Genomic DNA, 14,374 nt, shown 5'->3' with positions numbered 1-14,374 from the left:
TGTAATATCTAACATGCATTAGCCTGTATTCTTGTATAAGATATGCTGATAACCTACAGGTTTCTCTGTTCTTATGCTACTGTTTGAATATATACACATTGTGCCACACATTTTATTTTTGTTGTATCAAAATATTGTATTACATTTTAACTTAGTTGCTTGCTACGCATTCATTGTCTCAAATTTTAGTCTGATTGTGTGAACTTGAATTGACCTCTTTAGCCCCGACACATTTTTTAGGTTCAGGTACAGTTTTGGCTTTTAATAATTTCTTAGCGTGCTTTATGGAACGGGGTTGTGTTTCAATCAAGTTGTTATTATACAATAACGAGTAGTACTAATAATACGTAGTCTATAACTGAAACAGAAGGCAGAAACACACAAAGTGAATTTCATTTTATGCTAAAGTAGTTAGCTAGCAACAACACGTTAACAACAAGCAGAGAAGAAGAAGCAGTAGCTCTCTCTTATGGACTCAGATTCGCGGTTTCGCTGTTGGAGCTTTGAAGCACAGTTCAAGAAGAAAAGTTCCTGTTCCGGTGTGAAAATGTCCAAAGGCCAGAGGCTGAGAGCAGTGGTGAAGCAGCGACTGACCGCTGCTCTTGAAGAGATATTTTGGCTGTTTGATAGAACGATAGCAGAGTACGAGGAGGAAGCTTCTCATTTGAAAGGGGAGAACGACCGACAACAAAAGCTGCTGGACGCTGTTTTGAACCCTGAAGTGCAGTTTCACAGAGCAGGTTGGTGACATTTAAATGTTATTTTTACATTAGCCTATTACACATGTTATTATTTCTGTTGTTGCTGCAATGCTAGCATCATTGATCTCATTCATGCCCGACGAGGTCTCCATTATCATAAATTAAACCCTGGACCTTATTTCCAGCTTTATATGATTTTGAAGTCACCCTGAGAACTTCGGTTTGATTAGCAGTAGGCAAGAACTACCATCAGGTTTGAACTGCGACCTGAAAACGAGGAAGACGGGGCATGCGAAATGCTTGTATTTATGTCTTGTAAACAGCTTATTTTCCACCACACAGCTGCTCTGCTCATATGCTTATTATATCATGGAGAGAACAAGAATTAGAGCGATGTAACGTACCTCCGTGCCGCGGCGCTGACAGCCTGCTCCGTTTGCTGTCCGTCACATAGATGGCAGCTCCCGGCGTATTCCATTACGGGTGGCCATTGAATTCAAATGAATCGTCCATAATCTTGAAATCAGATAAATATCGGCTAGGCTAGGCTAGGCTGCTAGCTACACAACAAACTGAGTCAACTATGACGTGCCCCGGATTAGGGATGGGCATTTCTAGCAAAAACACTATTCGAAATTCGCTGGCCAAAGTCGACTTTTAATCGAAATTCGATATATATATATATTTTTTAACACGTTCACTGCCATTGACGAGTTGATACGTCAAAAAAATCCAACGGTTGACTGCCAATGACGAGTTGAGACGTCAAAAACGGTGGGACGTTGATCTAACCCTTTTACATCTCTTATATAAATATTGGAGCCGCCGAACGTGTACAAGCAATTCCACCGACCCACTAAGTGGCGACAGTGCTCTCCTGACTAGAAAAAGCCGAGCCAAAACGACAGGGGAACGCGCGATGAAACCATTCTCATACTGTAAAATGGATTGGCGAAAACGCTTTCGCTTTCGCGCTGATTGCTGGCGGTGGGGGATTGCAAATTTGCATAATAGATTATGGGTGCAACACACTTTGAAACACGCAGCATAAATAAGACCAGAATCGCAAAAGAAACCCCGTTTCTTGGGGTTTCTCAACCGAAACCCCAAGAAACGAGCGAGCCCATCCAGACTTGCCCAGCGGCCGCCAGCAGACAGGAGCAGCAGGCAGCAGCAACTCGCTTGTGACACGCCCGCTGCAGCCAAGAAGAACACACACGGAGGGAGGAGTTTGAAGTAGAGGGGGGTTTCCTGCTGTTATGGAGGAAATTACTGTTCAAAACTATTGTTTAGATGTCTGACGTCTTACTGATGCCAAAAATGAATGGTTAAAGTGACTGTTCTATCGAATTTCACAAAAAGCTATTTATCTCAGCTTAAATTTTCAGACGCTGAAACCATGAAACCATGAAACCATTCAAGTGCTAATGCCTACATAACTACTAACTCTACAAACTAACTCTTTTAGACAGAGAAAGCACACATTCTATTAGTTCTTTTGAGATATTTTGTGTTCACAAAATCTTAGCAGAAAAGAATCCTCGGGTCTTGAAAGATGAGCCAGAATCCTCAAAAAAAACCTCTGGCAGAAGCTACCTACAGTAAAAAAAAAAACGGCTGGCAGCGAATGTGTTAAAAGTAAAAAAAAAAAAAATCTAAATTCAATTTTTTTTTTTTTTTTTGTGAGTGAAATGTTGCATTGTCTCCCCTGATTCTAAGTATAGTCGAATCGCTTGGTTTGAGCAAGTAAAACAATTTTTATAAGCATTTTAAGCAAGGTTTATGGAAAAATGAATGGCAGATGAAATCCCATGAAGAGGGAGAGGTTGCTTATAAAAAAAATTTACTTGCTCAAACCAAGCGATTCGACTATACTTAGAATCAGGGGAGACAATGCAACATTTCACTCACACAAAAAAAAAAAAAAAAAAAAAATTCAATAAACGAATTTCGACTTTCAATAATAAAAGTCGACCTTGATAATAACAACGATTATTCGAAAATTCGAAATTCGATGCCCATCCCTACCCCGGATGTGATTCTCTTCTTCTTTTGTTACCAAACAGAAAAAGAAGAGATCAAGCACATGATCATACAACTATGATCATGTGCTTGATCTCTTCTTTGAAAATGAGGGGGCAGGACATAGTTGATTTGCTAGTTTGTTGTGTAGCTTAGCCTTAGCCTAGCAGATATTTATCTGATTTACAAGATTATGGACGATTCATTTGAATTTGATGGCTGCCTGCACGTATTTATTTGAGCCACATCAAAACTCTCTCTCTCCGAAAATAAGCAGCTGCATGACGGTTATAATTGACGAGTGAGGCTACTGTTCGTTCATATCAGCAAGCAGCGGTTGCAAACATGTTTTGATTAAATGTGTCAATAAAGAGGCCTACCTTTGCCAGACAAACGTGAACGAAGTTGTACACTACACCGTAACTTTACTCAGAGACCAGACCAGCGCTAAAACTAAGTGTGGAGATGCCACTGGATATTTCGAGACTAACGTTAAATATGATTTACGGTAGGGTGCATGAGACTTTCGATCACTCAGCAGAAAATAAACAGCTGCACGCTTGACGAACGTTAGGTTCATTTAACACAAGTAACGTTAAACTTTCTTTATGCAGTCTGCTCCTCCACCAGATCCACAGATAGATGGATAGATAGATAGATAGATAGATAGATAGATAGATAGATAGATACATAGATAGATAGGTAGATAGTCTTGCTTGCCAGACTGTCGCCCTAAGTCTGGCAAGCAAGACTAGATAGATAGAAACATTTAAATTTCCCCTTTCAGGTGAATTTCAATAAAAGGTTGATGATTGAACAGATAGAAACATTTAAATTTCCCCTTTCAGGTGAATTTCAATAAAAAGGTTGATGATTGAACATCTAATCATTAGTATGTTTTATTTATGTTAAAGGTATCTTTTAATGATTTTAACTAATAATATAGAAAAACAAAATATTTTAAATTTGGGGCAGCAACATTTATTTTCGAGATGGCTTAGATTGTATTTTGGTATTTTCTAAAATTAGGATGCGGAGAACCTGTACCCTCTCTCTTTTTAATTGTCTGGGAGCTTCTGCTAGTTCTTATCATATAATAAACATTCTTATTGTTGTAACAGTAATTAACCTTGATCCTCAGTCAAACTATGCCGTCTTGGGTCCTTGATTTGGGGAGAAGTCCTTGAAAGGTCCTGAATTTGATGTTGCGGAAGGTGTGGGGAACCCTGCTGGAAAAGTAGGAAAAACTAACCCGTCCCATGCTACATCTCTGAACCAAATGTGTAATGAACACTATATTTCATGTAGATGTTATCATTATTATCATAATGGTTTTATATAGTGATAAGCAACCAAGTGAAGGATCAAATAGAAGTTACTGTCTTTTGGCTTGGCATCACCCCTTATTATTTTGCAGACAATGCAAAGGCAGAGTAAGGTAACTTCCAAATAAGGGTAAAAGGTCAAGTTTGAGCAAGAAAAATGTAGATAAATAACTAGGCTACATAAAAATAAAAATAAATTACACGTTTCCAATATTCTCACAACAATACATTTGGCTGGACAAAAACAAAACAAACCAACAAACTTTAAAGTCATTTTTCTCAGTTCTACACTCTGGCAAGTTACCCCTGTTGGCTTTGCAGGGCAGTACAGACAGGCCCACTTTATGTAGAGCCATATGAAATCCCCGTTATTTTTTGCCAAATTCAGTTTTTTCCATTTTAATTTTAATCTAGGGGTTAGGAGCGATATTTTTCTGGTTTTTAACGACATGGCTCTCTCAGACAGCCTCTTCGACATGTTCTCAAGGTGAAAACTAAGTTTGATTGATTGATTTAATTTATTCAATGTTTGGATGAGTACATGGGACATAAAATACATGCAGCCATCAACATCAAGGATAAAAACACAATAAAGTCAGAGCAGAGGACTTGTTTTCATTGTGGTCCTTGGTCTCAGACATACAGTTCAAACAACATAAAACAGACATTTATACAGTATTACTTAATACACAGGACAAGATGTTACTATCCCTTGTGCCAAAATCCGAGGAAAAACACATTTAGAAGACCAATCCAGAATAAAACAAGCTAACAGGCTAACAAACTAATAAACAAGACACAAATCACTAGTTAGCTACCCTAGCCGACAGCAGTATGAAGCATGTCATTGGGGTTTTCAAGTGGGCACCTTCCTTCACCGATGTTTCGTTAAGTTAGGCCCACGACACCTCAAGAAGGCTTAACGGTGTAATCCAGCGTCCTGGAAACACCCCCCTCCATGCTACCACCGCACAACTGCATATTACCTCACTATCTAAGCCTAGCTATCCAGGTCGGTTCGGTATGACATTCCTAACTACACCACCACTGTCAATGATTCAGCCCTGTTGATGCGGACCGTCAATCATGACCAACAACAAACAATCAATCTTACCATAGCGAGCTCCCCAGCTAGCATGTTTCCTCCTTAGCCACAGCCATTCACTTGCTCGTTCTGCTGCCTGAGACATGTTGCTGACCGCAAGTTTCAGGCTCCCTCCCCGAATGCCCAACTCAGTTAGTAGGGCAATAACGGACTTTGCCACAAAACCACGGCAGCCCACCTCTATAGGCCGCACTCGAGCGGCCTATAGAGGTGGGAAAACATACGGCCCTTTTATGAAAATTTTTACCTAGTTAAAAATACTAAAAACAGATTTATCAAAAAGCAATATAAAATTAGATAAAAGAACCAATCCTAAAATTACACACAATTTAAGAAATTAAAACCATGTTTCACCTCACACCCAAAGTTGTGAGGTGCAGTAAGGGTCCCACGCAAGGCCAAGCCCCCTCTCAAAACACCCCAATCGAAAATTGAATAATTTCTATAGGCCTATTTTACAATTATGAAAAGCTCGCTTCTCTAACCATTGGGCAACCACTGCTTGTGTGGTGTTCACATGATTCATATTGAAATGTGAAACAGGTCCGAAGTTTCGAATACAAATGGTTCCAATGGCATCTAAGAGTAGCCTCTACAGGGGCGGGAATCACAAGTTTAATCACAATACTACTCTATACTAGTGTTTCCCCTACCATTCTACAGGCCTGGCGGGCCTGCCAGGCCAACGCAAAAAAAATGCAAAAAATCAATAAAAAAATCAATAAACCTTTATGGCATATTATTACAATACATCAATACTAGTGTTGACAGTAATAGAAGATGCCAAATCATTCAAAACAATAAGCATTTTGCTTTTAGGAGCATTGTGCCAGTGTGCAGCGCTGTTCCAAAACGTGTCAACGTGTGTCATTGCCTGGGAAACGCACATCCCACAATACAACTGTTCGCATCACATCCCATAATAGTATGATGATACTTGGGATGCCATTGTGAACATAGATGCGAACAGGTTAGCTAAAAGTTTAGCGTTGCCACTTGCCAGCGAGGGCCCCCACCGTTGCGGTCGGGGTACGTTTTCGAAATCCCTCCAGGCCTGAAAGATTTTCTAGGGGAAACACTGTACTATATTGATTCTTTGGACAACGATACACCACGACCACCATACAATTTTGATTCAATTTAATTCAGGGGCCTGCGATCAATATGAGACATGTGCCCATTGAACATCATCAGTTACATTTAATCAATCACCATCATCATCAATCTTTCGTGAACATCACATCACTAACTTGTAGTGATGCTCTTTAGCCTGGGTAAACCCAGCCTCCACGTGACCTGCTCTCAGACCTGCTCTCAGTCACTACGTTGTGACTAGTGAGCAGGGTCTGTCTGAGAGCAGGTCACGTGGGGGCTGGGTTTACCCAGGCTAGATGCTCTTGCTTAATGTGTGTATGTGTGTATTTCAGTCTTCCCTCCAGATGTCCAGCAGCTGTTGGTCAGTGAAGACGAGGTTCCCCCTGAGCAGCAGGAGCTCCAGTGGAGCTCCAGTCTGGACCAGGAGGGCCCAGAGCCCCCACACATTAAAGAGGAAGAGGAGGAACTCTGGACCGGTCAGGAGGGAGAGCAGCTTCAAGGGCCGGAGGAGGTTGATCTCACCGAGTTCCCACTCACCTCTGTCCCTGTGAAGAGTGAAGATGATGAAGAGAAACTTCAGTCCTCACAGCTTCATCCAAGCCAAACTGAGAACAGAGAGGCAGAGCCTCTAGCCAGCAGCTCAACTGAACAGATGAAAACAGAAGCTGATGGAGAGGACCGTGGAGTATCAGAACCAGCCAGGAACTTAGATCCAGCTAGTCATTTACAACTAACTACTACTGATGGCAAGACTGCACACTCTTCTGAACCTGAGACTGAATACCATGATGAGACTGAAGACAGTGATGATGATTGGAAGGAGAGTAGAAAACCTCAGTCAGGTTCAGACTCACTGACAAACGATGTCCTCATAAGTCACAAGAGGTCTTCTACTGGTGACAAACCAGCTTGCGCTCAAATATTTTGCCAGCTTGGAGCATTAAGTCAACACTTGAGAATGCATGCAAGAGAGAAAGTATGTAGTTGTGGTAAAAGATTTGGCTCAAAGACAGCTCTGTGGAGACACATGAGAGACCACAGTGGTAACAAACCATATAGTTGTTCATACTGTGGTAAAACATTTAGTCGTAATGGACACTTGAAGACACACATGATAGTCCACACAAGGGAGAAACCATTTAGTTGCTCAGACTGTGCTAAAAGTTTTCATCATAAAGGAGACCTGAAGAGACACATGAGAATTCATACAGGTGAGAAACCATTTAGTTGCTTAGTTTGTGGTAAAATATTCAGCCAGAGTGGAGCATTAAGTCGACACATGAGAATTCATACAGGAGAGAAACCATATAGTTGTTCAGATTGTGGCGAAATATTCAGCCGGAATGAAAAATTAAGGTCACACATGATAATTCATACAAGGAACAAACCAGAAACTGTTTAGTTGCTCAGACTGTGCTGAATGTTTTGGTGATAAAGGATACCTGAAGACACATGAGAATCCATACAGGGGGGAAACCTTTTAACTGTTCAGTTTGTGAACAGCTGCACGTCCACTCATGTGTATATGCTACGCAGCCCATGTGGTTTTGCTTATCTTAGTAAAACTACAAGAAAATTAAAAGAAAGAATAAGCGAACACGAGTGCAATTCTCCGACAGGACAAAAACGATCCAGTAGCAGCTCATTTTAAAGAGATGAAACATAACGTCTCCCTCTGCTTTTGTGAGATTAAAGAGTGTGGTGCAGGTTAAATTTAAATTAATTTACATTATGAAAATACCCACAAAAACAACAACAAAATTTACAGGCCCCCCCATCTTAAGAAACATGAAGAGTGGGAGAATATTTGTAGAACATCTTCCAATCTAGAGGAGCTGTTAATGTAATTTACAGAGGGAAAGACAAAAAAGGGTTTATATCTCAAATATATAAAGCACTATGAGTCTAATGACAACAATATGGATATCAAAGAAAAGTGGGAATTGGAAGCAAATATAATAATTACAGATGATCAATGGGAAGACACGTTCAAATCAGGACATAAATTAACTAACAGCCCCACATGGAAGGTATTTGGAAGGTGAAAATGAGATACTTTAATACTCCATCCATTACCTCAAAATACAGCAATACATCTGAGTTGTGTTGGAGGGATACTTCACACGCATTTTTTTTTATTGTCCAAAACGATTGAAATTCTGGAATGATGTCCAAAAATAGATTAAAAAGGTTCTGGGGATTGACTTTACTTTAGATCCAGCACTCGTACTTGGCATACCTCCCGACAATGAGATGGATAAAGACTTAATTTATTCATTGAGAGTTCTGCTTTTAATAGCGAAAAAGATAACAGTCTCCTGGTTAAAGCTGCAGCCTCCCGGCATAACGCAATGGAAAGAAAGGGTAAAACATGTCTTTATCATGGAGAAAATCACAGCGAAGTTACAGCTGAAGGAAGAAAGGTTCAATGTAAGATGGGCTCATTTAAAACAAGCAATGTCTGACCTGTAGTCACCTCTTATTTTTTATTTTTTTCTTCATATATATATATATATATGCTGTTACACTTGTACGGATGTGTGTATATGCCTTTTTTGTGTGTGTCCTGTCTCAAGTATAATCCACTATGTGTGTTGGATTTATTTAATGTAATGTCAATTCATTGGTAATGATAGGATGATTGCCATCGAAGAAGACTACAGTTACATTAATGTATGGATCAGACAGGGAGGATAAGTTACAAAACAAGTGTAACTGTATGTGCATCTCCAATTGTTTGTCATGTGTGGAATAAAAAAAAAAGTAAAAAAGAAAAGAAAATTACAGCCCCCCCCCAAGGCAGGAATCTGGAGAAAAAGGTGCATTGATTCTAAATGGCCCTCTAACACCTGTGGCGTCACGTTCTGCTGGGGCTGACACAGGGATGCAAAGTCATGGAGAGTGAAAAAGGTGACAGATACCAGGGCAGACACAAAACCTCTCAGAAATCCAATTTTGAGATGAAAAAGGTGACTCCAAAATCCCATTGCTATATACCCCTCCCACATATGCAATGTGTTCTCCAACCTGCAGTGCACCGTGCTCTTTCAACGAGTTCCAATTCATACAAGGGTGGAGGACACCATGACCTGTTCTTAAAAAGAAGGGAGGCGTTCTGGATATTCATGTAACCCCGTCTCCCAAGGGACTGAACAATGAACTTTTACTTAGTAATGGTATAACTTTTCTTTTTATATTTTTCTAAAAGGTCAGTCACATGGAATGCTATATTTAGCTATTAGACAAATGCACACGCCTTTACTACTTGTGCTATACAAATAAAACTAACGACTTTACAGTACCCTGGTCTCACCTGTTTTCTATTTCCCCGTGTCTATGATTCTCTTTTTAATGCACACACCTCAAACTGAGAAGCACCTGATTCCGCTGCATTTTACTGGATGCATGGAGAACACTTTTTCTAAATTAATTGGCTTTGCAAAAAATATTTTTTGTTTTGTTTTAGGAACGCATACAATACCTTTGGTTCTAGAGCTAATTAAAGGTATTGTACATGTTGACTCATTTTGCAGTTGTTTGCAGGTACCGCTGTGCTATCTGGTTACTCAACTTGCAGCTAATTGTTCTTTGATTCTAGATTTGCAGTTTAGAGGTGGGGCAAATTGGTCTTTTTATTTGTTAATTTTCTGTTAATTGGAACAATGCATTTCCTTATTAGACTGTCCTGTACATTGAATAGGTAAATAAAAAATGATTTTGTGTGATCTCATCTCAAGCTCAACACTGCTGGGCAGCAATCAAACTCTCTGAGCCACTGGGTCACACTTTTTGTCTGGGTGTCCACTTTGAAAACTCTCTGACTGAGGCTCAAACCCACAACCTCAAAACTGTTATGCGGCTGTCAAACTGTGAGCCAGTCTCACAAGGTCAAGCTGTTTCTGTCAGAGCTTTTCCGTCTTCACTTGAGAAGTTTATTTACAATGGGTACATGTCCCCACCACTTGTCAACACAAAGTGACGCCCCACTCTTGTCAAATATGATCTGACAGAGAAGTCAGTATGGAATTTTGAAAAGGAAAATGTGTAGGAACCTTGTGCTCAGATTTTATTTGTTCATATTCTGTAAATAACAATATTATTGTTATTTATTTAAAATAAATAACATTATTTATTTATACAAATTATAATGTAGGCTACAGTGTAGCCTACATTATAATTATATAAATTGAAGTGAGCCCAAGAGATAACACCGACTAACATATGACACAAACACTGCTTTTTTTTTTTGGTTCATTTATTTTTCAAAAATTATCTTTTTTTTGTTATGTTTCTGTACAACTAATCTTTACGACACGCCTCCTCTACTGCTTTGCATTGACCCTGAACATTTAAAACCTGGCCTCCCTGTAAAAACACTTTCAGATACCTCCGTCGTCTCTTCATGTCCCAGACACTCCCGACTCGTTCCTGCAGTATCACTCATCCTCACAGTTGATCTATGTGTGTGTGTGTGTGTGTGTGTGTGTGGGGGGGGGGGGGTATAAAGCTGCACTAGGAAACTGCTGAAGCCAAACGGCAGCGGAGAGGTAACGGTCTGAACTTCAACACACAAGTCCTGTGTAGCGTGAGATCAGCCACTCTGTGGTGTGAGATCAGCCACTCTGTGGTGTGAGATCAGCCACTCTGTGGTGTGAGATCAGCCACTCTGTGGCGTGAGATCAGCCACTCTGTGGTGTGAGATCAGCCACTCTGTGGCGTGAGATCAGCCACTCTGTGGTGTGAGATCAGCCACTCTGTGGTGTGAGATCAGCCACTCTGTGGTGTGAGATCAGCCACTCTGTGGCATGAGATCAGCCACTCTGTGGTGTGAGATCAGCCACTCTGTGGTGTGAGATCAGCCGCTCTGTGATGCTTTCTACTAAAGAAAGCAGAGGGGGAAAGATGTGACGCTGGTGAGGAAGCTCTCTGCTGCTGTTTAGGACTTCACAGACAGACACCAGCAGGGCTCCATGTTGAGGCTCGTCCGGGACGAGGGAATTTCTTTGTAGGACAAGTGGAAGAGAAATTGACAATTTTAAAAGTCGAGTGCTTCCCACACACTTTACTTTGGGTGAGCCGCCCAGGTATATTAACAGCCACCTAAGTATATTTGGCGACCCATTTTAGCTTTTTTATTTATCTTTTTATTCTGCCTTGTGAACCATGACGCCAAATGTATCGGAAGAACTTGAGTGAATTGTGAAAAGTCTGTTTGATACGTTTTTACATTTTAAATGACTTGATGACGAGCCAAACAAAGTCTTCAACCGTTTGTCATGGAAAAACTTCCTTTGCAAACAAAATGAAAAATAAATAAAAATGTTTTTTTTTTTACCTGGAAAAGTGACTTTTGTGCCTTGACGCAAGGGAAAGGTAAATTGAAATTCTTTTGTCCGAAGCGCAACTGCCTCAAAAAGTGAATGTCAAGTCATGATCAGAATTATACAGAAGGGGGAGAGAAAGAGAGAAAAAAAAACATTCCTAGTGCAGCTTTAACAACAAAACGAATACTATTAGAACATTTTCCCGAGCTCTACGGTAAGAAGAATATTGGCAAAATTGGCAAAATGAAATCTCACAATACAATAAAATAAAATAAATTCTTTAGATGATCAAGGGGGGAAATGATAACACTAGGATCAGGCCACCTCAGGGAACCCCCCCCCCCCCCCCCCCCCCAGCAAACACATTTTCATTTAGACATTTCAAACACATCTCTGAACTCCCTGTGGGATTGACAGCCTCTGAGTTAGAATCCAGCATGTTCTGTAGCGGTGTTGTAGAGCGTGGGGCAACGGATGGAGACGTCGAACATAAACAACAGCATGGCTGCCTGTCCCCATGTGAGGAGCAAAGTCAGAGGTGCTTTGTGTTCCTCTCATCTCAATCACCTCTTGTCAGCATTTGCACGGACGTGGGAGAAACAAAGACAGTTAGCAAAGCCAGGTCTGAGAAAACGGCTCTCACCAAACACGCCTTGACTCTCAGTGCAAATGAGGTAGACATGACAACTAAGAGCATCATCTGGCTCCACAACAGCTTGATGGCAGGGAAAGGCTGACCGGAGCCGTCAAAAGAAATCCGTGGTTTCTTCCCATGCCGGCCTCAAAACACATTTGAAGGAAGTGTTGCAGACGATCTTCCTCTTCTACCCATTCAGACTGTGCAAAACTACATGAGGTGTTACAGGACTGGTCCTTTTTGCAGGTTACAGTGGAGTTTGTTTGATAAGAGGGGAAGCTGGGATCTGCGTCTGTGCAGTGTTGAGAGTCTGGTCCTTTAGCACAATGAGAAGCAGTGTTGATAAAAAAAGAAGGTAAAAACATGGCACCCAACAACATGGCACCCAGCGTGTTGAATGAACCAAAGTCTGGAAATGCATCTACTCAGCTAGACTGTGGATGAGTACAGTCCACATTTTAATACTGGCTCAAAAAAACAAAAAAACAAAAACAGACTCCCACCCTGAGACCTCGACAGGAATGCTGGGAAAGGTAGTCCTTTTTTCCTCCTTAAAAAAAAGCAACAATATTGTTGTTTTTTATAGCTCTATCACAGTAACATTGCTCTTATTCCCCACCTAGTGGTCAAAATTGGCAATCAATTTAAAAAAAGAAACTTAAAACATGAGCAACAACATAAATATTACAACCGCAGGAGTAGTAATAACAATAATGAAATAGCGTCTATTTGTCTATTACAAATTTGTATAACTCACGTGACAAAATAATCCTTATTATTACTCTAACACAGTTTCAAATTAGTGCTTATATGTACACTCGTTAAGTACAATGCAAGTCAAAAGTGTTTGGACAGTGAACAATCTTCAATCTACCTGTTACATTGACACAGGTATCTTACATTTCTATGCATTTATATAAATAGGTAGTGTGCATGTTGTCCATACAAACACGGTCTGTACATAAGTTCCATGCACTGAACTGTATTCACTGCTATGCACATGTACATCTTATCTACAGACGCACATGTACATCTTATCTACAGACGCAGACAACATGTGGGGAATGAGTTGTAGGTGACCGTAACGCTGCAAACACACTGGATCGGAAAGCAAATTCAGCTGGAGCAGGAGGAGGAGCCTGTGTGACGCGCTCTGTTCTGCTCCGCCCCCGTCACAACTCCTACTGACTTCCTGCCTGGCTGCACACAATCGCTCGCAGCTTGCGCAAAAAACATAGACCAGACGCCTAAACTCTCGCGGCCGTTCCAATCTTTTAACAAGGGGCGCCGAAAGGAATCTGCCTCCACCTCCAGACCCTTCAGTGTGGGTGGTGGTGTGTTTGCACCGTAAGCGTTCCGCACTGTACACACATATACGCGCACACGGCCCCACTTTCAGCATGTTTCACACACGCTATTTAGTGCTTGGCTCACTCAAAAATACTCTGTGGCAGCATCCCTTTAAGAGGACTTAAAGGGCAGTGGTAGAGTTGTCAGATGGCAGTATTTTCATTGTCATTTTGAATCTTAATGGCTACAAATAATAATAATAAAAAAAAAGTGTCAAGAAATCTGCCCGTTCTCAACTCCTGTGCTGCCTCTGCCCCCCACCCCCCCCCCCCTGCAGTATGAAACACTTAAAATCAAAAGTTATGCTTACAAATTTAGCGTTATTTACATTGTTACAGTGGTTTCCTTAAAGCACCGCTAGCCGAGTGGAAGCTCCACAACCGCTGCCTGCTCTACCGGCCGAGTTCTGCTCCGAATTTAAAATAAAATAAAACGTTCCGATTTAAAAGCTCCTCGTGGCCTCAACAGCCGCTCTCTGGCACTTGTCTGCTCTGTTCCAAGATGGAAGTCTACTATATCTTCTACAGCGCCACCATCTGGCCACTAACGTTAGAGAGGCAACACTGTGCTGTGACCGATGGACTCACTGTTACAGGATGAAAGACCTTCACGTTTTTGTTGACTACTGGATTTGACTTGAACTTTGACGTGTTTCACTTTGCTGCTCTTTCTTTCCACGTCTAGTCATGCTATTCGTGCCATTTTTGGATATAGCTTTGCTTCAACACTGTTACTGTGCAACAGCACCTCAGGCCAACGTGTGGGAGAGGTCAACTCATCCCAACAGTAACGCAGGGTCAAGTTAAAGCTGCATT

At 41.0% G+C, this 14,374-nt stretch overlaps 1 protein-coding gene across 1 annotated transcript; it reads left to right on the top strand.

The window, feature by feature from the left end:
* Window positions 1–379: 379 nt before the first annotated feature.
* LOC310788591 (uncharacterized protein) lies at window positions 380–10,947 on the top strand (the record flags this gene model as incomplete). The annotated part of the gene is made up of 3 exons (XM_083650122.1): window positions 380–740; window positions 6,581–7,072; window positions 10,910–10,947. The coding sequence occupies exons 1-3, from the start codon at window positions 470–472 to the stop codon at window positions 10,945–10,947; spliced, it is 801 nt and encodes a 266-aa protein (XP_083506248.1). The 5' UTR covers window positions 380–469.
* Window positions 10,948–14,374: the final 3,427 nt, after the last annotated feature.

The sequence above is a fragment of the Poromitra crassiceps genome (genome assembly GCF_964638095.1).
Source record: "Poromitra crassiceps genome assembly, chromosome: 13".
Lineage (NCBI taxonomy): Eukaryota > Metazoa > Chordata > Actinopteri > Beryciformes > Melamphaidae > Poromitra > Poromitra crassiceps.
This window is presented reverse-complemented; position numbering and strand designations above follow the sequence as displayed.